This window comes from Nothoprocta perdicaria, unplaced genomic scaffold (assembly GCF_003342845.1).
Source record: "Nothoprocta perdicaria isolate Ctin4 unplaced genomic scaffold, notPer1 scaffold_163, whole genome shotgun sequence".
Classification (NCBI taxonomy): Eukaryota; Metazoa; Chordata; class Aves; order Tinamiformes; family Tinamidae; genus Nothoprocta; species Nothoprocta perdicaria.
Window position 1 is genome coordinate 182,856 of NW_020454794.1, and position 22,465 is coordinate 205,320.

Here is a 22,465-nt window from a genome sequence, read left to right on the forward strand (position 1 = left end):
CCATTTCAAGTCTGTGGAAAGAAAAAAAAAAGAAGTGTGATGCTGCTTTCGTGCTATAGAGAAGTAAATGTAAATATGTACATTTAAATCAAGTTAAGGAGAGGTTTTTCCAATCAGATCTTCTTTGCTTATTGGTTTATTGGTATAGTTTACAATATCAAACTGTGTAACCCCAGCAATCATGGCAGGATCTCACTTTCCTTAGGAAGCAACAAGGTGGTGAAAGAGCCTTTTTCTGCTGAAGCGGCTCAAGCAACAGTATGAGGAACTCCTGTATTTATCTCAGCATCAAGATTGTGAACCGAATCCCACTTCTCTTTTCTCAACCTGCTACCTTCCAAGTCCTTTACTTAACGCCAATAAGGCCACGAAGAGCAGTAAAAGTTTGCATTGAAGTGCTCCTTACATGGGAAGTGGCTGACAATCTGTCTCAAAACTGTTATTTTTATAAATTCATGAAAATTTCCATGCTTAGGTTGTGCTCAGGTTCGCACTTTCGAGGTCTGCTATGACTAATGGTGGCTTGACACTCTGCATGTGTGTGTGAGAGCCAGAGAAAGCTGAGGGTGCCCTGTGGACGAGATGCTGTGAGAAGATGCTGCCCTCAGCCTGTGTCACTATAGTGCTTGCACTTCCATGTGGTTTTGAACTTAAAACCTCAAACAACAAACTTAAAAACATCAGTTGCGCATGCAGATGATTAGACAGCAGTGCTAATATTTCTTACTGACACACTGTTCCCTTCTAAAAGGATTTGATGTTTGACCTGCAACACAGGTGTAAGTTGCCACRAGCGTTACCATCTTCTTCATTTTCCAGATGTGTTTGCCTATTAAATTTTGGGTCTGACTTGAWTAAATAGCAGCTTGAAAATCATCCCTAATGGCAAAGGTGTGCCGATGTGCCTGCATTGCCATGTGCCCAGTATGGCTAAGATCAAGGGATCTGACTTATGGGGGGGTTGAAGAATGGCAGGAAGGGATAAACAGGCTTTTATCCTGCAGGTAACTACATGGGGATGGGTCATGTCAGCTGTTAAGGAACAAATAGTAAATGCTGCTGCTCCACAAGAACTTCTTCAGAGATCTTTAATTTAGGTTCTGGAGGAAGTGTCTGGAAATAATACGAAAGAAAAATTACACAATTGAGCCATTTTTTCATTGCTGTTCTCTCTGTTGGGTTTACTCCTGACGTTTGTTTTTTCCATTTGCAGTTCCACCTCTCACATTTATTGAATTCTTATAAAAAATATTTGCATAAGGACCCAGAGGAGAAGACAGCTAGTGAAGGAGGCCTGCTCAGGAGTAGCAGACTCTGCTCTTCCTCTAATTCTACACTTCATATGGACTTAATATCCATATTAAAAAGGCATATTAAAAGATGCCTTAAAAGGCATCTTTAGCATGTTGATCGAAAAGGTATTTGTTCAATAAAGCAGATAGTGGGTGAGAACAGAGAGACCGCACAGCCAAACTCTTACCCCAAAGTGTTTTGCAGCTCTCCCAACTTCCCTCCCGTGCTCTGCATGCCAACCACAGCCTTGCTGTTCTCAGACTCACTGCTAATCTTCACATTCTCCCCTCCTGCTGGGAGGGAAGTACAGAAACAGCTGGGATTAAGTGGGGAAGGTGCATTCTTAGTGCTGTGTTTGCATTAGGAGCATTAGTAGAGCAAGTGTGTGATGATGAATGTTGTTACATGATACAATTCCCAGGAAAGACTGCATGCCAGCATCCAACTTGGAGAGCTTTCATAGTTATATAACCTTCTTGCATTAAAAACTCTAATGGAAAGACTGACAACACTGTGACAATGCTGATCTGAATGCTGCTCTCTAATACTGGAGTGAAAGGTCTGTTTTCTCAAGGACTGCTTCTTTCCCTGCACTTCCCTTCAAATGGTGAGGTCTGGCATCTCTCAGTAATCTGGGAGCTTGCTGGGTGTTACAGTTTTCATCTCACAGTCAGATTTAGCTCCARTCTTTGGAACAATTCTTGCACGTAATGACTTGAAGTGTAAACATTGTTTTATCCAGATTTTATGCCTTTGAGGTGAGATGGGCACATCAAGACTTTGGTGCACATGGCTACATCCCAGCACRGCAGCATCTACTGAAAGGTTTTACCATTCATAAGGAAAAGCCTCCATTACCAACCAGCCACTGTGTATGTCATCATGATTGTCGAGTTCTGCTTTTCATTTGTAAGCAGTGTAGGAGAGGTCCTTGGCATTTCTCTCTTCTTCTTGGAGAGTCTTCAAGAAGAAAGGGTCTTAGCTTTTGCTACTGCRTGTTCAGGCAGACCTTCGTCCCACAAGTGCTCTGGTTTGCCTGCTGCCCACACTGAGAGCATGAGAAGGCCAAGGAACATTTGGAAGCTCACATGAGCTTTGGTGCTACCAAACCAAAATACTGTGCAGTTTTAGGGCACTAAGCAAATGATGTTTGGGGGTTTTTTTCCTGCTTTTTTTCCCCCCTTAGCAGTTTTGAAGCACAGCAGAAAGGCTGCGGGAAACATCTCCTGAAAGGGATGGACTCTGCAGAGCGTGGAGGGCAGCATCTCTGCAGACTGTGCAGGCAAGGTCAGGAGAGGCCATGGGAGGAACAGGCCGTGCTGTGCGCTCAACAGGCTTGTACTGTGGCTTAGTTTAAGAGCTGAGCTCAAGTTGAGCTTGATTCGTATGGATTAGGAGTCAACCATTGGTTTATTTCCGTGCCTGGCATTTGGGACAGGGAGATACCACTTTCCTAATAGTTCCCATCTGGGTTCATATTCCGCCGGGACAGGCTCTGGTTGCTGACCGTGGCCTGCAGGGCAGTGCGCTCAACGACCCCATTCATTCACATCACTGTCATTTCAACGGGTTGCTCAGGGCTGCCATCATCCTAAGGGACATCAGAGCATACAATGTACATTTTCAACAGTTAGCATTTTCTTTTGGTGTATTATCTGCGACTGACTGAAAGCAGTTTCTTCAGACGGCTGTCATAGAATCATTGAGGTTTCCGTAGGCCTACAAACAGCACATTTTTTTGTCTACAAGGCTGAATATTGTGCTATTCCTTCGAAATATTTTCTACTTCTACTCACGTCAGTGAGAGGCAAATCTGCCCCCTAACATGTATTGGGCTTGCTCAGCTGTTCCAGCGTTTCTAAATACTGAACATCTCTGTTCACTTTGAACAAACACAACTGAAAAAAATCCAATTATAGTAGTAGTTGTCAGTGTGGAAAACAAAGCTATTAAGTTCTAATGTACAGCTAGATCTCTTTAATTCCTAAATAACATAGATCAAACCGTTTCTTCTTTTTCATGTGAATTAGTGGCGTAGATAGAGTCTGCCAGGGAAACTAATGCAGTTTAGACATTAAAACGTTTCACTATTTTTGTATATAAACCATCTCCATGCTTTGGATACATAAAATCAATATGTAGTTCTGGTTGCACATTAATAAAAAGTCAGATTCATTTTATATGGTAAATGCAGGGCACTGCTAKATAAAGCAATACTAGATGTACTATTGCATTAGGGGAATAAATTCTTTTTGAACTTAAAGGCTTTTAAACTGGAAAGCTGTGTTTCTGGGTGAGGCGGATTTTTGTCTATTTAATATTTTCCTTGCGTTGTCCCCGTGACTCCATTTCTTTCATCTCTGCCCAGATGTACAAACCAAAGCAAATTCCAGACCACTCATCCATCAGTTTTACTTCGCTGAGAAGTCTGTGTAGGAGCCCCAGCATATCCAGGGAACAGAATATGATAAGCAGGTAACTCTGTGCTGCTGATGCAGGGCACTTTGGTGAATTTATGCCCTCCTAGCACGGAAAGAAGGCCTGAAAACCACACTGAGGYTTCCACAACTGTAAAGTAGGGCAGATGAAAAAAAAAAAAAAGGAAAGCATTTTAATTGTATGCATTATTAATAACACGAGCAGGCCATTAAAACACCTCTGCAAYGCACATTTAATGGAGGGGAATCTGTTGTCTGAACACGGTGTAGTTGTCAGACTTGCTGATCCGGCAGGGCCGCGTGCTCGGCCTCTGGAGCTGTGGCAGTTCCAGGAAGGCGCCAGCGGAGCGGGGCAGGCCGCCGTTCAGCTGCAGCCCTTCAGGGAGACCTTACACCCGCTGAGGCTCCACAGCCACTCTTGGGAGAGCGAAGCTGAGGCTCCCTTTCGTTGTGACAGCTTCTGGGGTTACTTGATCTCTCGCACTGTCACAGAATCACACAGAATCACAGAATATTCAAGGTTGGAAGGGACCTCCAGAGATCATCTAGTCCCACCTTCCTGCTCCAGCAGGCACACCTASAGCATGYGGCACAGGGYGGCATCCAGGCGGGTTTTGAAGACCTCCAGAGAAGGAGACTCCACAACCTCCCTGGGCAGCCTGTTCCACTGCTCTGTCWCCCTCAYAGGGAAGAAGTTSCTCCTCACCTGGAGACGGAACTTCCTGTGCTCCAGCTTATGGCCATTACCCCTCGTCCTRTCGCTGGCCACCAATGAAAACAGCCTGTCCCCTTCCTCCCTGCATTCTCTCTTCCCRACTCATCCACAGTCACCTGAGTGGTATGGGGCACAGGGGTTTGTTAAGGGAAATCTTGAAGAAAACACCTTCTCTTTACCGTAACATTATGTTTTCCTCTCCTGTGTACGTTTCTGCTTCCCTCTGGAGACACAGCCCAATTACCTTGGGCCTCGAGTTATTGTTTTAAATGAAACTCTTTATCTGCTTTAATTAGCTTCAGTAGAGCATTAAAGCCAAGTCACAAAATCCTTTACATCTGCAGTTTAACTTTAATTTGCAGTTCAACTTTGAAGGAATCAATATTGGCAAATTTCTGCAATCTGCCAAAGTCAGCTTATATAAGGAAAGTAAGTTTTCCCATTACTGCATTTAGAATAGGAAAAAAATCCTAACATTTTAAGAAACTGAAGTAAGATTTATGGGCAATTTATCAATGTTTTTCCTAGGAAGAAAAATCCTAAAGAAAGAAAGTATAGTCTRTGGAATCCTTGAGTACATTAAATTCCTACCAAAAGCAAGTACTGTCTGTCCTTTTGACAAGATGCAGCCTTTCAGAAATACTTACAATTTCCTAAAAGGTCAGCACTTTTCCAGAGGAAGGCAGTGAACTGGCMTAGGACACTTTGGTGAAATCAAAAAGAAAGTCAGATATTTGAGGAAAGAGAGGTTCTGACTATTGAATCAGATCTCYTCCTTACCCCTCTTTTTTAATTTACTTTTTTGTTGTTGTTATGCCACAATACAGCCTAAGAGTCAGAAAGTTTTCTTCACTCATGTGGGGTATCTTTTTCTTCGTTAAGTTCATTATTTCATAATGCAGAAACCTGAAGGGTCTGTTTTTAGAGTGGGATCACTAAAAAGGAAATCTTAGTGCTGGAGTGAATTGATTTAATAATAACGAGGGACTGAAAGCCTCCAAACCATATGGGAAGAAGTGACTGAACCATTTGCTTCGTATTTTTCAGGACTGTGTTCTGTCTTACCAGAACTGTGTTGTATCCTGATAGGAACAGCAACAGGTTCCCAGTTGCTTGGCCCACGCATCCAGTGTTTTGCTTGGCCACACATCACAGGTCAGGGCACGCCACCAAATCGATCTTCTCATTCCGCCTCTGCAGGCCTGTGTTCATTCAGTTATTCTGGCAACATTTCCTGACCAGCCAGCCATTGCTCCAGAGGAAAGGCAACCAGACACATTTTTTTGTGCGTTTACACTTTGAATAAACTTGCATACTGTAGTCAGTGTATGTACAGTATGTTTTGGTAGCCCTCTCGTACTGTTGCATGGCTTTGATGCCTTTGTCATGGTGTAAAATTGAAACCCAASTGAAGGAAGGACATCAGGCTGCAAGACATGATGGAGTACAGAGTTGGAGCCCACATGAATGGTACTTGCATCTGTGCCTGCTGTGCCAAAAAAGCAGCCCTACAGCAGCTGCAATGAAGGTAGTCATTTGGAAGAGCCTGCAAGTGCTGAGATGTTGTGAACAACATGGACAGGGAAGTTTATACTAGTTCTGTTAACCTCCAAAGAAATGGAAACGAGTTCACTTCCCCTTTCAGCTTCACAAAGCCAAAATTCACATTTCATGACTCATAAATACCCCCCGTTTTTTCATACTGTAGCTCTTTCACAGTCTCAAAGAGCATTTGAGGCTCATTGGCATGGGTGGAGAGAGCACAAGTGGAAATATGATTGTGCAGCCTTAGGGTATCAATGAAGGAGGAGAAAYCTTTGAGTTCTGGTTGCTGTTTCTTACTTTCTTTTAAAGAAATTGGATATGCTTGACTTTTTGTTTAGACTTTGGCGTACATGGTCAGCCTTTTCAAAGTCAGCACTCACTGAAAAGAATATACAAACTTGCTGGCCCTTCTTTTAAATTTCTTGTTTCCCTAAGTAGCCTTCATGTATCCTTTCAAACACCCTTCTACATTCTCTTAATACTGATGTGTTTGTGCCTGTAATCAAGGCCTACCTAGCAGTAGGCCTTGTACCTAGTAGTACACTGCACTAAGTGCAAGCAAGGTATTTTGTCTTAGTCATGTTTTGCAGAGACTCATCCTCGGAATTAGTGCTCAGGATTAAAATTTACATTGTAGCAAAGGGAAAACAGGTTAATAACAAGATGTGACTGACATGACCATAATTTAGCTGGGCATTTGCCCTGCTGCAGTTCTGTCAAATACTGGAGGTAGTTTACTTGCAGTCAGCAAATCTCTCCCAGGTTTCTATCAGCTGGGAAGTCGGTTGTTGTTCACATCAACAGTGCACAAGTCACAAGTTTGGGAGATCTGCAAAGGTACCATATCATAGATGAGACACCATCACGTACCTTCAGACACAGAAACAAGTGCCTCCAGATGTTTTTTATGGATGGCCTGATCTTGTTGATGTGCACTGGGAGAGCCCAAGAACAACAAATGAGTTTTCAGGGAAAATAAACACTGGAAAACCTCCATACAGATCCAGTGAGGAAAAGCATGGAGCTTTTCATCCCTCTTGAGACTGGGACAGCTCTAGTACCCAGCAATTCTCTAAGGGAAAAGTGAAACACAAAATTAGGCACATCAGGCAATTGCGGTACAAAGTTCTGGGGAAATGCTGAGCTTGACCGTATTTTATTGCGGGGGGTTCTGTGTCTTAACAGTGACAGAAGAATTCCCTGTAAGAAAAAAATAAACTAGGGGCAGAGTATTTATTTTCCCATGGATTTGTACCCAGGAAACAGCACAAGTGATGCTTTGGGCACAATAAACCCAACACTATTTCTTTACCTTCCTCGTAGTCACAGCTTCCTTAGCTGTTAATACATGAGAGCAGTATCGTGGTTTGCTTCACGTGCTTCTGGAGTTTGGCTAACAGCATAAACAGAAACAAAAWTTTGATCTTTGTGAAATCTTATGTTGACTTCGTGCTTCTTTATAACCGCTGAAAGCAGGCACACGAGGGTAGCGTTTACATTTTTTCCCATTTACCAAAACACACTTTTACATCAAAATGGTGTCATCAGCTGTAATGTAATACAGTGTATATCTGYACTTCCATTTTAGAAGGAAGCAATGGAACTATTTGATTTATTAACTAAACAAACAGCTCTTGCAATAAATCAGAGKTTAGCAGCTTTGTTCCCTTACGTAAACTACTATTCTAATTGGATTTCTCCCTCGCAGATATTATCTGGGTAAAGACCATAATCACATATTTCAAGTTAATTGTAACAGAACACAAATACACAGACAGCTAGATGTCATGATAAGGAACTTTTAGTTCCAGTACTGAGTCATAAATGAAAAGTATCCAACAAACAGCAGAAAGARTATGTTGTATGGTAGTTGTGTGGAAGTAGGGGAGGTTTGGTCCTGCCTGGTCTCAACAAGTGCTTTGTTTTGTGAAGACTTTAGCTCTACAGTTTAAAGGTGTAGGGTTTTTTAGGTTTTTTATTTATGAAGTTAGTGGTTTTGTTGTCAGCTATTCCTGGGAGAAAGGAAATGCAGCCTGTAAACTTCAATTGCTGTGGGAGTTAATGTGTCCACACAGCGCTGAAACGGGGCTCTCTCTGCTGAGCTCAGCAGCCACAGAAAACCTTCATTTGATTAGGCTGGCCTTTGCTATTCCAAGTGTCTCGGATTCCCTCTAAGGCATTCATCAAAAGTATTAAGAATTTTCTCTTTTTTAAAAAAACAGTGCAAATTTGTATAAGACAAACTAGTGCTTCTGGCATTGCTGCGTGTGATAATAAAAGACAAAAGTAGTTCCCTTTCCTTTTCAGTTTCTTCCCTCCAATTTGTGAATGCAATTCAAACTGCAGTGGCGAATCTCCTTTAACACAGCATTTATGTGGACAGGCAGTATRTTTGAAATGCCATGAGTGAAGTTTGCGTGTTGTTTTTCCTGCACTTTTTCTCCTGTGATGAAGCGCGCCAAGGCAGGGGACGGAATGAAGATTGTGCTCTGGGRCAACAGAGCAGGTGCTACGTAGACGACAGCAGCTTTTCCCATCCCAATAAGCTTTGGCACCACTTGGAAGAAATCTCCTTGTGCAAAAAGTTCAGGCAAAGCTAGCTGCTAGTGCAGTCACTCTGCAATGGGGACCTTCAATGCCGGAGGCAAAGATGCAGGCACGGCGCACAGTTTAAGTGCCGTGTTACAGATTCCCRATCCCAAGGCCTGAAGGCTCCACCACGGCTCTCATCAGCAAGCAACTCCCTTTCTGTGACTGCGAACGTCTGTGCTCAGGCTGTGGCTGAGGGATGGACTCATAGAGGATCATAGAATCACAGAATGCTTAAGGCTGGAAGGGACCTCTAGAGATCATCCAGTCCAACCCCCTGCTCCAGCAGGGACACCCAGAGCACGGGGCACAGGGCGGCATCCAGGCGGGTTTGGAGACCTCCAGAGAAGGAGACTCCACAGCCTCCCTGGGCAGCCTCTTCCAGGGCTCTGTCACCCTCACTGTTAATTTTTTTTTCCTTAAGTTCCTGTGGAACTTTTGGTGCCTCAGCTTGTGGCCGTTTCCTCTAGTCCTATCGCTGTCCACCACTGAAAAGAGGCTGGCCCCCTCACTGCCTCTCTTGAGGTATTTATAGACACTGATCAGGTCCCCCCTCAGCCTTCTCTTCTCCAGGCTGAACAGACCCAGCTCTCTCAGCCTTTCCTCGTAGGGCAGATGTTCCAGGCCTCTGATCATCCTCGTAGCCCTGCGCTGGACTCTCTCCAGCAGCTCCACATCCCTCTTGTACTGGGGAGCCCAGAAYTGGACRCAGTACTCCAGATRTGGCCTCACCAGGGYTGWGTAGAGGGGGATGATCACTTCCCTCGACCTGCTGGAGAYGCTCTTCTTAATGCACCCCAGGATCCCGTTGGCCTTCTTGGCCACCAGGGCACACTGCTGYCTCATGGTCAACTTGTCGTCCACCATGACACCCAGGTCCCTCTCTGCGGGRCTGCTCTCCAGCAGGTCCACCCCTAATCTGTMCTGGTGTCCRGGGTTATTCCTCCCCAAGTGCAGGACCCTGCACTTGCCCCTGTTGAACCTCATGAGGTTTCTCRCYGCCCAGTCCTCCAGTCTGTCCAGKTCCCTCTGGATGGCAGCACAGCCCTCAGGGCTATCAGCTAYTCCTCCCAGYTTGGTATCATYAGCAAACTTGCTGAGGGAGCACTCCAKCCCTTCATCCAGGTCATGCAATTTGCCAAGTCTGCTTCACCCTGGAGCCTAGTGATGTTTTAGGGGCTTCCCTAGAACGGGTTGCTCCKGAGTGCTCCCAGCACCAAACTTCAGGCATCGGGAAAAAATTAAGGCTGACCAGGAATAAATTCTAAKGAGCTTAACTGGCAACAGCATGTGGTGCTCTGCATTTCTTGCCAAGACTCGGGTACCTGCCTGCCTACTTTGACATAATTTAGGAAGTCTGAATCTCAGAATAGCATTCCCCTTCCTTGTTCAGAGCTGCCTCGTGGTTTTACTGTCATTTTTTTTCCTGTTTACAAGCCGAATTCTCCATCTAAATGTGATTCTTTCCTCYAGTGGGTTGTAGCTATCTCTGGGTGACAGCCAATCTTCGTGGTTCTGTTATCATCTGCTGTTTCTTGAAAATACTTCAAAGGTTTCCCGAGGTGTCAGGTGTGGGTGGTTTGAAATGTCTCCAATTCAAGGCTGTAAGTCTGTCTGTCTTCYAGTCATGATTAGTAGAAAAATAAAGGAGGGAGTTGATGGTGATGCCAATATATCCTCTAGTTATTTTGCCTGTTATTTAATATCTGTTTTCTTTTTGTTCTTCTGAGTGGAGCTGCTTTTAAATATATAAATATATTTTTTAACATACCTGTGTTTTTCAAAGAAGCTGCCAATGAGACTATGTTACTGTCCTTTGACTGCTGATCCTGGGCTGTTCCCATAATGTGGTCTGAATGGCTGTGCTCAGGAGCCACCGGCTGCTCAGAGGAACATTACAAACACATAACATTTGCACTGTTACCACTGTTGAAAACTTAATAATGTGTCGATCCACAGTTAGATTTTTCATGCCGAAGGGGCGTGAAGCAGTTTTCAAAAGGCTTTCCTCATTGATGGGGACAAACAGCTGCCTCAGCAGCACCAAAACTGCTCACCTCTGATTTCGCTGTGTAGTTTGTTAGCCTGGCCCATCTATCTTAGTTTGGAAGACAGAAGAACCTTGATTTTTCTYTAACAAAATTACATAATTGTGCTGTGATAGGACATTTTTCCGCAGGCCCAAGAACTTTGTAACTCTGAGTAAAAATCTTATATGCAGCGTTAGCAAAAATACCACCTTCAGACTAATTAGCTAGAGAAGCAGGAGGATTTTTAAGTGTTAATTACGAAAAAGATATTCTTCTGTATGTATCTAATTTTCTGTACTAGATTAATTTGTCAGTGTTGGCATAAAGCAATTAAGAAGCCTTGCTAATATTTCAAAAACTCATAACTGGCAATTTATTGGCTGATGTTGTCCTAGATTTGCAATAGCTTCTCTTGAACATCAAATATAGTGAAACTCTGGAATATTTTGAGCCTTCCTTGACAAATTTGTTTTCCCCTCCACACCACATTCATTTGGCATCTGGGTTTAGCTAGTTTATTTCTTCTAATATTTTTTGAGAGTCATATTCGTTCATTTGTGGAAGAAAAATCATTTTTGTATGGGACATTTTGAAGGCATGTGGGGAATTTTGTTGCCTAGATCCCTTTGATTTTCAGTGTTATTCCTATGTTTTTGAAAAGCATTGGCTTTGATATATTATAAAAGCTAGCAAAGAAAGCAATTCTGGCTATAAATTGCAAGTCTTTGCATGAAGTAATTAATACTTTTATTATTCCAGGACTCAGAATTTGACCCCTTGAAGTTCACCAGTGTCATCGAATGCGAGAAGCCAAACAATGACTTAAGTAGGTTTCGAGGTTACATGTGAGTATTTCATATAATATCCTTTGGTATATACTCCCTCTTCTCTGATATGGGATAAAATACCTGCTGGTTTGGTTGGGCCTGTGTTCTGCAAATCACATCCTCACGATTTCTGAATGTCTAGAGAAGGATTTGCAAAGCTCTTTCAGAGGACCCTCTCTTCAGAGGGACACAGGAGCTGGACATTTCCATCCCTTAGGATAAGACCTGCCTTGAGCAGCTTACGTTCTAGAAACAAACACATGAAGCAGTGAAGTTACAGATACTCTTTTCCCTTTCCCTCCCTCCACAGATCTAAAAAGACCATCTGGGAATGGGAGGAAATAGAAAACCAGGCCAAAAGAGCCAACAAACAAACACAGTCTGCTGCACGTTAGTTTTATGAAGACATGTCTGTTTGATGTTTCTTTTAAAATAAGTCCCACTGAAGAAAATCAGGAGGTGAAGAAAATCAGAAGGTGCTATTTGAGCTGTGCTGCTCTTCCCTTCCTCTCRTTCAGACAGAATAAAGCGACTGATTCCCACCATGGGTGTGCTGGTACAGCACCGTGCAGGATCACATACGGCCACTTGACTTAACGCTAAACAAACAGAACTGCCTTACCAGTGTGCTCATCTCTGGCCCATTAGTTGTGCTCAGAAGCAAATGTTTAATATGTACAGAGCACTTTGCTTCTAATACTGCAAGGGCTGTATTACATGGGCATGCCAATAGCAGTGGTGACTAAGGAGGTGCACTCTTGCATGACTCTTCTTTCTACAGTCTGTGACCAAATRCAAGGTGACAGAACAGGATATTAATTCTTTGCCGAAATTTTTATGAAGAGAGTTAAGTGCACACTAATTCTGTTTAGAACACAATGGTTTATTATCCTGATGCAGTGGGAATGCTGGGCAGTACTGACTGGCGTAAATGACACACAACCTGAAATTGCTGAGGTTTGAGGAGCTTTTTATGGTGGTGCTATTTATCAGCTCAGTTACTACTCTTGGTTGTGTAGGAAGCAGTGTCAACTGGTGTAAATCAGGAAAGCTTTTTTGAAGCTTTTTTGAAGCTACATCAAGTTGTACTGTGGGAAAATGTGCTGCTTTCTTTAACAACACAAAGCCAAAGCCCTACAGTTCATTTAAAGATAAAATTTCATGAGAGTTACACACTGCATGAGAGTGTGTAACTGCCTGCTGTGATAGAGAGCCTGCTCTACTGCAGAAATGACATTTCCTGATACGGAAAAGAAAGTTTGRTAGCTTTCCTTTTTTCCTACCTAGCGCACTGCATAAGTGTTAATCATCTCAGCTATTACTGAGATTCAGTATACTTAYTTCATAAGTGTTATCTCAGTCCCCAAAATGTTGAACAAAGGTAGAACACCGCAAGATATCTGCATAAATTTGTCTTTCTTTATGTGTTAACCTCTGTACTCAACGTGGAAAATGCATCTAGGATTTAAGTTACAGAACTCTTCAAATTATATAGCAGATAACTCGGAAGCCCTTTGCTCAAGATGGATTGTATTTTATCTTCTCTACATTTTGACACCTTGCAAATGAGGTGGATGTTTTTTGACATAGCAGGARTTATGAAAATGGCAGAAAACATCGGGTCTCATTGGCATTGCTGCCAGAGATTTACAGCTCAGGGACCATGTGCTATTCGAACCCAAAAGCAGGGACTGACTCTCAAAAGTAAACTTTGTTTTGGAGGGTGCTGACATTCAGCCTCTCAATTTGTCAAGTGACAGAGGATTTTTTCCTTATTCTTTTTAGATTTCCTTTATTGGTATCTTGAAAGTGTAGGTCTATTTCAAATCATGTACTATCAAGATGAGTAGTAATTACTCATTCATCTGAATTGAAACATGTCATTGCCACGTCAAAATTAGATTTTAATCATCATCAGAATCTTACTGATAGTCAGTGCTTGAAAGACAGTTTCAGATAGCTCTCAGCTGATCAAGTAGCATCACAAGTAAAAAGAAATATTACTGAGATATTTAAACAGGGTTGCTATGAAGTAGTGGCCTTTGAAGAGATCTGCATTTAAAAGCTGTGCTGACACATTACTGTCAAAGTTAGCTTTGAAATTTTGACCACGTTAGATTTCCATTTTGGAAAATGACTATTTTTTTTTTACTTTCTGTTTGAAGTATGAAAAGCAGCTGTGGTTCCAATGGCTGCTGGCAGTTTTTTAGGGAGACAGAAATGTGTGTGTGTGCGCCCTGTGTTTGGTGGAGAGGAAATTCTGCTCCCCRCAGTTAATGTGAAACGTGATCCCTGTAGATAACAAATGTAACACAGGCAGGCCAGGGTGAAAGGAGACATGATAATACAAAACAAGAAAATATTAGAAAACATTCTGCAAAGGGCCTGGCCATACACTTTCCCATGTCTGTTAATGTGTAACATACACATTACTGCATATGATTCCTTGAGTCATACAGCACAATCTGCACTGAGCCTTCTCTTTGTGCAGACAGGCAGCCTGATCCACACAAGCACTTGCCTTAATAATATTTTGCAATTCCTGCACCGTCGGGTATCCCAGGCATGTTTCCTCACTTTTATTTCTCCTAGAAGAAGTCCTCAGTGTAAAAGGAAGCAAATGAAACCTAGCCTGCCCCTTGCCTGGGTGGGTCTAGCCAGATTATGTACAGTATGCATGGCAAACAGTCARGAATCCTGTGCCAGATTCCAAAAATAACAAATTCGGCTTTAACATCTCTTCTGATTCTTTGTGCGYGTGTGTGTGTGCAAGAGATAGCTTGCATTCTGGGTTTCCAGCTTTTCTCTGAAAAGTAGATCTTTCTTTATTACTTCAGACAAGAATAGAAATCTTTATCATATGCTATCAGAAGATTTGCCTGGGAAATACCAAAAGGAGTACAGCGAGGAATGATAATAGTATATGAATGCATGTGGGCATTTCTTCTTCAAAACTTAACTTCAGTTTACAAAACAAAACTAATATAAAGTCACCCTATGAATCAAATTTGTTCTTTTATTTTAAAAAAAAGGTATAAATCTATGCTTTGATGTCTCTGACTTGCTGCAATGACAACTTCAGAGTCAGGAAGATTCAGACTGATGATTAGTGAGTTTTAAAATTGTCAAATATTTTCCTTGGGATTGTCAAGGAGCAGGAATTAAAAACTGCCCTGGTGTTTGCTTTGTAAGATGTTCAAGGAACCAGAGAGTGAGAGAAAATGCTCCTTTCTGAATGCAATTTTGATATGTTGATATGTTATCTAACRCCAGTAAACGGACCAGTAAACAAAGTAGCAAACTGCCACTGAAATGAGCTATCATAAGACCTTTCTTTTTTTTTTTTTTTTTGAGTTACTGTATTAAACTGTGAAGCTTATTTTCATACAAACACTTTCTCATTGCTGCAGTGAAGTAGTAGCTAACTGCATCTGGGGAGCCCATTTCTCATACACAGGTGATGTGTATGTGTATTTGAGATGTTTATGTACTGCCTATTTGCAGTGACACATCCATGTGAGAAATTGCAGGGATAAAGGTTGGTGCACCTGTGCTCACCAACGCATTTCCTCGTGGAACAGACTTCACATTCCAAGCTTCTCAGCAACCTCAGCAAACAACTGCTTTAAATACTGAGAAAAGTTCCCTTCTTTGCTTCCAAAGTTTTACTGGCCTGAATCCAGAAGAGGGAGATCAGACCCTTCAAGCYCTGTATCAGGCTTCAGGTTTCCAGCTCTGCAGGGCTAGAACCAGGATCTAAGCYACCTCAACAGAAGGTTGTAGCCTTGGCAGATTTGTTATCAAAGCAAGAAGTTCGTCCAACTCTGGTTTTCGTTATTTTTTATCCAAAATACAGACCTGTAGGTCTGTATTTTTTTTCATCCTTTTATCATCAGTGCCTGATTGGGTTGTATGTGTGTTTGGATAGTGAGTTACTAGAAAAGAGGTGCAGACAGGAAGGAAACGATGAGTTTGAGCTCGTCCAGCATATGTCTAACAAATTTTGATTTTATCCATACTGTTTTTTAAAGGTCTGGTGAGCAGTGGGTGATTTAGGCAGCTTCATTGGACAATAAGAAGATAAAAAGCAGTACCAGATGCATATCMGTGTAAGATGATGTGCAGTGAGAGGATCTGTGGTTGAAGGCAGTAGATCAGGGTCTATKGGCACCAATAGGTTCACTTCAGATGTTGCACCATTACTATGGAGGAGGTTCAGATGTGGCATAAAGCAGGAAAATAAGAGCAAATACATAATTGTATGGAACATATATACAATTGGTCTATGAAGGTTATCATGTACAATGTACTTATCACAGTTCACTGATACTGCTAAGTGTWATGAATGGGTGAAGGCTATAAAATCATAAGCCAGAACAATTACTTCTTAAGTAGGTTTATCTTCAAAAACTCCCTTTATTAACAGAAACTCTATCTATGGTTTGGAGACTTTATTAGAAATTCAAGTTAACGTCCTAATGATTTATCAGATAAGTTAATGAAGAATGCAGTATTAAAAAGTAGAGGAATGGCAGAATGCTGGTAACTAATTTCTGCACTCTGTATTCATTAAGAAATGATTTCCCATAGTGCAAGCCCACTCAAATTCAGATAATTCTCAAACTGGGAATGAGTGTTCACAGCTGCTGCGATGCTAAAAGAGTTACAATGTTAAACCAGTATCCAGGTTTTGTGGGACACAGGTTGCTCAAAATGCTCAAAGCCAGGTAGCCATAAAATTGGAGGTGACAACAATAGCRGTTTAATTTTGTTAATTTTGTTATCGCACATTGTGTTTCCCCAGGATTTCTCATAAGACTCTAAGACTCCCAAACTGAATTCATTCTTTTATTTCAGTGGGTTTTTGGAAGTGATAGTTCTGGTGCTGTGTCAGTTAGGGCCAAACATTTAAGTATTTGAGACTCTCCTTTAATCTGCTGTGAGACATTAGGATACTGTGGTCTATTAAATGAAATTTTATTCATTCAGAGAAGTTCTGGAATGACAACTTGATTTGTCTTTTTACCTAATATAACATTCTGRTGCTATTTTTAAATTGTTGTTATTATTTACCATTTCCCTTGTGACAGCTAATTCTCATAAGGCTACTCTCTGTTCTCTGTCTATTGAAATGTGAGTCAGACCCTACACAGCAGACAAATAGAAGTTCTCAGAATGATAGGATCACAGAAGGGTTGAGGTTAGAAGGGACCTCTGGAGACCATCCAGTCCAACCCCCTGCTCCAACAGGGACACTCGGGGCATGGGGCACAGGGTGRCATCCAGGCGGATTTGGAAGATCTCCAGAGAAAAGTGGAAAAAASTTCTCCTGTGGAAAAAGTTCTCTTGTGGAAAAAAGTTATTTTGTTCCATTTTTTCTCATGTGTGCTGGCACTAGCGGACAAGAGTCACCRCTGCTGTGGGTGCCAGTTCTTTCCTGGCCCCTCAGTGCGACTCTCTGAAATGACTCTCGTGCTCTCACTGATGAACCCGTGGAATTTAGCTCCCTTTCGCTGAACCAACATACACTATCCCTGACACATCCTCCTTGGTGTCACTGCTTCTGAAGCACTGCTCCTTCCCACATTCACAGAGACCAGTGTGGGTAGTGTGCTAATCATACGCGCTGCGTAGCTGCTCTCGGATGGACTGGGTTAACTGTGACCGCGCCGTCAGCCTGGGCATGCACAGACGGTCCCAGGCGTTTCCCAAGTCATGGATTTGACCCGCATGTCTGTGGCGACTGTTCATCCAGTACATCTGCACATCCAGAAGCCTAACCAGGGCTATGGATATTGTTCCAGCTGGGCTCCGGACATTTGGGATTCCTGGATAGGTATTCTCCATTTTCGAAGTTTGCCAGAGAATCTTCCAATGAGTAAGAGAACACATCAAGGGAAGTGTCTCACCATCAGGCTGACATGACTTCTTAAACTTTGAAGATGTTTCGTGGACCTGTACTAAAGACTAGGAAGATTTTAAAAATCTTAATGTTTTGACATGCTGTGCTTTGTTCTGTTTTAAAATCTTCTGCAGGATACATAAAAGTGGAAAAAAAGAAGGACTGTTCAAAGAAAATCTTTTGTTACGTGGATGTACTATTAGGAATACAGAAGAAGTGGCAGGAATAGTAATCTATGCAGGTAAAATTTGCTCTTCTGTCTGTCTGGTCAAACTGCCTTTCTTACAGTTTCCTTAAAATACTAACAGAAGTCTGTATTACATTGTTTGATGCAATTGCTTCTGCAGGGCATGAGACCAAAGCTTTGTTAAATAATAATGGACCCCGTTACAAACGCAGTAAGCTTGAAAGACAGATGAATGCTGATGTCCTTTGGTGTGTCCTCATACTTCTAATCATGTGTYTGTTTTCTGCCATTGGTAAGTGTTCTTTAAAAATAAAAGCTTAAGGACCAAACTCTCCTGGGATTGATGGGTTTTGTTTTGTCAAAAATACATATATCTGCCAAAACATCCAATGCATTTAGCTGGCTCCATAGTATCTAATTTTTTGTTTTACTTTCTTTCCTCTTTGAAATCAAGATGTCTCGATACATAAGTCAATCTAAATTTCTTCTTAGTATCAGACCAATATATGCTATTAGTACCAGGGATAACAAATGCTTAGATCCTACTGCCTTTGATATCATCAAAAAATGTCAAGTCCAGAAGTCACTTTAATGCAGTCCCCTTAAAATTACAGGCAGTAGAATATAACGTGCTATTAATCAGACCACAAAGTAACATATGAGCAGAGGGTAAACATCATTAGCGCACTGCCATTCCCCACGACTGTTTATTAAATCAAGGGCACAGTGTACAGCATACACTGACTGTCCCTAAGGCTGCAGCTTTAACACAGAAGAAATACATAAAAGTCAAAATCTGCATAAATCCAATTAGGAGACTCTCTAGACTTCATGAAATGTTTAAGAAAATGCTGAGGTTCGGGTTAAAACTCTTCAGGCTGTTTTTCTATTCATCTATGGGAGAGAATTGAATTTTACAGCTGGCACTCGGAGTGATTGTTTACATGCTGCCTATGAATTCTGTATTCTTGATGTTTGTGTGTTCTGTAATGCTTGTGTGAGTAATACAGGAATGTTTCCTAACAACCATGATGCAATTTAATAACAGCCTTATGTCATTTTAATACATCCTTGTGTGCCTTTTCCCAAGTATTGTTAAGTGTTAATAAAAACAAGGTTTTAGAGCTATGAATTAACCTATTTGTTTCCACTGAGCTTGTGACCCTGTGTGAGGCAGCTCTGATGCTGGGGGCTCTGCTGAAGTGCTGAGGTAGGTYCAGCTGCAGGAGGTCCCTGCCCGCGCCTGCCCACTCTGTCACCCCACCAGAGGTGCCTGTCCCAGCGCTCTGGCGCAGGGCAGGTGCCACAGGAGCTTCCCTTCAGCCTTACCAGGGCTGTGGAAGTGCGTGCGTGTAGSTGACAGGCGGATGCACCTTCCCTTCCGTCACTGCCAGCGTAGTAACMACCAGCAAGGGGACCAAGGGGACCATGCAGCTGCGAGGAGTGGTAACACCCCCAACAGCTGGAGACAGATCTGCTAGAGCATTTAGAAACCAGAGGGGCCTGGTGCTTCAAGAAGTGCAAAGTTGTGCTCTGTAGCAATCAGGCAATTTTTTCACTTTGTGTCACTAAATATGAATAGTGACTTTCTGTCACTAAATAATAATTCTGTTCACTTTCTCTCACTAAATATATTGAAAATATCAACCAGATATTTATAAAACAAGTCTTGACATAGTTCAAGTGTGGGACTTCAATCTTTGCTCTCAACTAGACAAAGCATAGAGAGACCTTAGTATAAAGACAGGCTGGTAATACAGGAAAGAAATATTTTCCCTTGTTTGGTGTAASGTTTCCAATAAAATAATTTGAAGGTAAATTGTCAAGAATCCATGATGCAAGGGACCATTTAAAATATTGTCAGATGTGCCTAACAGATTATATTTAAAGTAGGAATTTGCCTTTTGTCCRCTGATTCTGATGTCTTGTAAAGAAGATCATTTGAATGTTTTTTTGGTTGGTTGATATTGTGGTGGAAGGAATTATTGCTTGTTTTTAACCCTTAAAACATCAGGCATACCATTCTAGRACTCTCCTTGATGAGCTCAGGAAACAGCCGTCTGTCTTGGAAGATGCTGACTGCAAATTCTAGCGATGTACTTCTTAAAAAAAGCAGCTTCTTGTCTCTTTAAGAAGAACTTTTTTTCCCAAATAGTAACAACTGTGACTTTGTTTTGTTGTTAGTGCAGTTAGTAAGTAAAGGATTTGAGGCCTTTGGTTTTAGTTCCTCAGCTTCCACGCTGGTGACTCTGCTGACGCTGTTCATTAGTTCTGCAGACATGGTGGGTAAGATCCACACGGAAGGAGTAAAGTCTCTGCAGGCCTCATCAAGCTGAAACTAATCTAGTGATGCCCGTTTAGTGACTGGTCAGTGGAGTCTTTCATTTTAACGGAAATATCCATTGAAATAAATCACTATCTGAAAATGCCTTTTTTTTTTCTCTCTCTCTCTCTGCAGAAAGAGCTTAAAGTAGCAGTTTTGACTAGTGAGGTCACTTTAATTAGATGAAATTATATGAAATACATCTTACGTGGTGTCCTTAATAACAGACAAACCTCTTTGCCAGTGCAGGAAAAAAAAAAAAAAAAAAAGATTTTGAGGCCTATTTCAGAAGTCATACAAAGTAGATGAAAACAAAGATGAYTTTCTTGTGTGATTCACAGAATCATGGTTGAGGCTGGAAGGGACGTCTAGAGATCATCTAGTCCAACCCCCTGCTCCAGCAGGGACACCCAGAGCTCGGGGCACAGGGCGGCATCCAGGCGGGTTTGGAGACCTCCAGAGAAGGAGACTCCACAGCCTCCCTGGGCAGCCTGTTCCAGGGCTCTGGCACCATCACAGGAAAGAAGTTCCTCCTCACATGGAGATGGAACTGCCTGTGTTGCAACTTATAACCCTTTTTGAAAACTGTAGTGATGATTCATCTTAAAGTACAAATTCATAATTTGTACAAATTCATAATGTATTTTTTTCTTGCAGTTAATAGGCATTTTTCTGTCCTTTGCAGGTCATGGCCTATGGGTATGGCAGTATGGTGAGAAAAAGAAACCAATTTTTGATGTTCCAGGACCTGATGGCAAATATTTGTCCCCTGTTCTAGCTTCAGTATATTTATTTTTGACAGTGATAATAGTTTTTCAGGTAACCAAGTTGTACATGTCATCTTCTGTGTTCACATTTTGATGACAGTTACAAATGTGTAGTATGTGCAATATCCCTTCACCCACTAAAACACCCAAGATTTTAATCAAGAACTTGAAGCACATATATCCACTGTAAAATTTAATTTTGACGGAATGTCATATATGACTAGAAAAACAAAATAGCATCATTAAAGAAAAATAAGGTATACCAAGTGATAAAAAGCTGAAAATTTCTCTCAAGAATAGATAGAGTGATCCACACAGAAAACTGTCAGAGATCCATTGTCTTTGGAAAGGAAAACCAACTGAAAACCTTCCTCCAGAAATCCAAATTATTTTTTATTGTAAACAGACAGAAGATAGGATGCACTGGGTTCTCTTGTAAGAAAATAGGCTTTTATGTCTCCTGTCTGCCCAAACACTCCAAAGAGTAGGGATGCCACTTTGGGTACACTGCCCAGTTAAAATCATGAGGCAGTGCATAGCCTTYTTAAACTCTTCCCAAAGAAACATAAAAATACAAATATAATATATGGTTCCCAATTCAGGAATGAAAAAATAAGGCACGATAAAGGATGAGTTAAGTTACTTTTTGTTCTGAAGCATTTGTTATGATATTGGTTAAATAAAGTTCACCACAGAATTATTTTAAGCACCCACCCTTCTACTGTAGTTTTTCTTTAAACCACCACATTTGCCGGTTATATGCATGCCATAATTTATCCCTCATGTCTAATGGAGCAAGCTAAATACAGCATGCCATCAGGAATTTCTGTGCGGAAAAGAATCTGTGGGAAAAAAAAATGAGGCACAAATGAGGTCTTTCATGGGGTTTTGATGATCCTCAAGAAACTGTTGAAAATTGTTTGTGGAGAAGCTTCTTAGCACATCTCTTCAGCATTTATAAAATGTTTTTTTCATTCAAATAATCAACAGTGCAAAAGCAAAGGCTGAAGGTGGTTTCTGTAGAGAACCTTACGCTTTTCATTTTGTTTCTCCTTTCCTGCAGAATGAATTTGTAAAAAAAAATCCATTATTTAGTCAGAATAAATATGAATTTATTTTAAAATKGAAAGTATTCTTTCACATTTGGAGGATTCTGACTGTATTCTCTGATTGTTTACTTGTTTGTCCTGTCTTTTCCTTTCCTAGCTAGTTACAAACTCACCTTATTAGCCCCAGAGAGGTTTGCTTCTGYCCCTATTCAGATAATCACCCTTCCAGTAATAATGGATTTCACCTCTGTAGTTGACCTAACTTTCCTAACCTAACATAGTAAATTCTTCTCAAAGATTCTAGTAACTTTACCATAGGCTTGTAGGCCTATTTAAACTCTCGAAGTACATAGACTCCTTCTGCCCTAGTCTACTACAAGTTAATTAAATTTTATCAGTTGAGCGTATCCTTGCTTCTCTCTTCTCCTAATTCTCTATCTTTTTGTGTATTCTAGGTTATGATTCCAATTTCCTTGTATGTGTCTATTGAAATAGTTAAAATTTGCCAAGTGTACTTTATTCATCAAGATAAAGATTTATATGATGAAGAAACTGACTCTCAGCTCCAGTGCCGAGCTCTAAATATAACAGAAGACTTGGGTCAGGTGCAGTTTATCTTTTCAGACAAGACTGGGACACTTACTGAAAATAAGATGGTTTTCCGACGATGCACTGTTTCTGGAATAGAATATTCCCATGATGCCAATGGTAAGCCTGGGATCTTGCTTTCTGTCTAATGGTTGTACTTTGGTTCAAACTACAGTATACATAAAAGTTCTTGTAATCTTAAATGGAAAGGA

General features: G+C 41.4%; 1 protein-coding gene across 1 annotated transcript in view; it reads left to right on the top strand.

The window, feature by feature from the left end:
- The window catches only part of ATP10A (ATPase phospholipid transporting 10A (putative)), a 111,007-nt gene that overhangs the window by 49,053 nt on the left and 39,489 nt on the right, over positions 1–22,465 (top strand). The window contains exons 3-7 of the mRNA XM_026035618.1: positions 11,370–11,455; positions 17,474–17,580; positions 17,687–17,818; positions 20,535–20,668; positions 22,121–22,373. Coding sequence (XP_025891403.1) covers positions 11,370–11,455; positions 17,474–17,580; positions 17,687–17,818; positions 20,535–20,668; positions 22,121–22,373 — 712 coding nt within the window. The remainder of the gene's footprint in view (positions 1–11,369; positions 11,456–17,473; positions 17,581–17,686; positions 17,819–20,534; positions 20,669–22,120; positions 22,374–22,465) is intronic.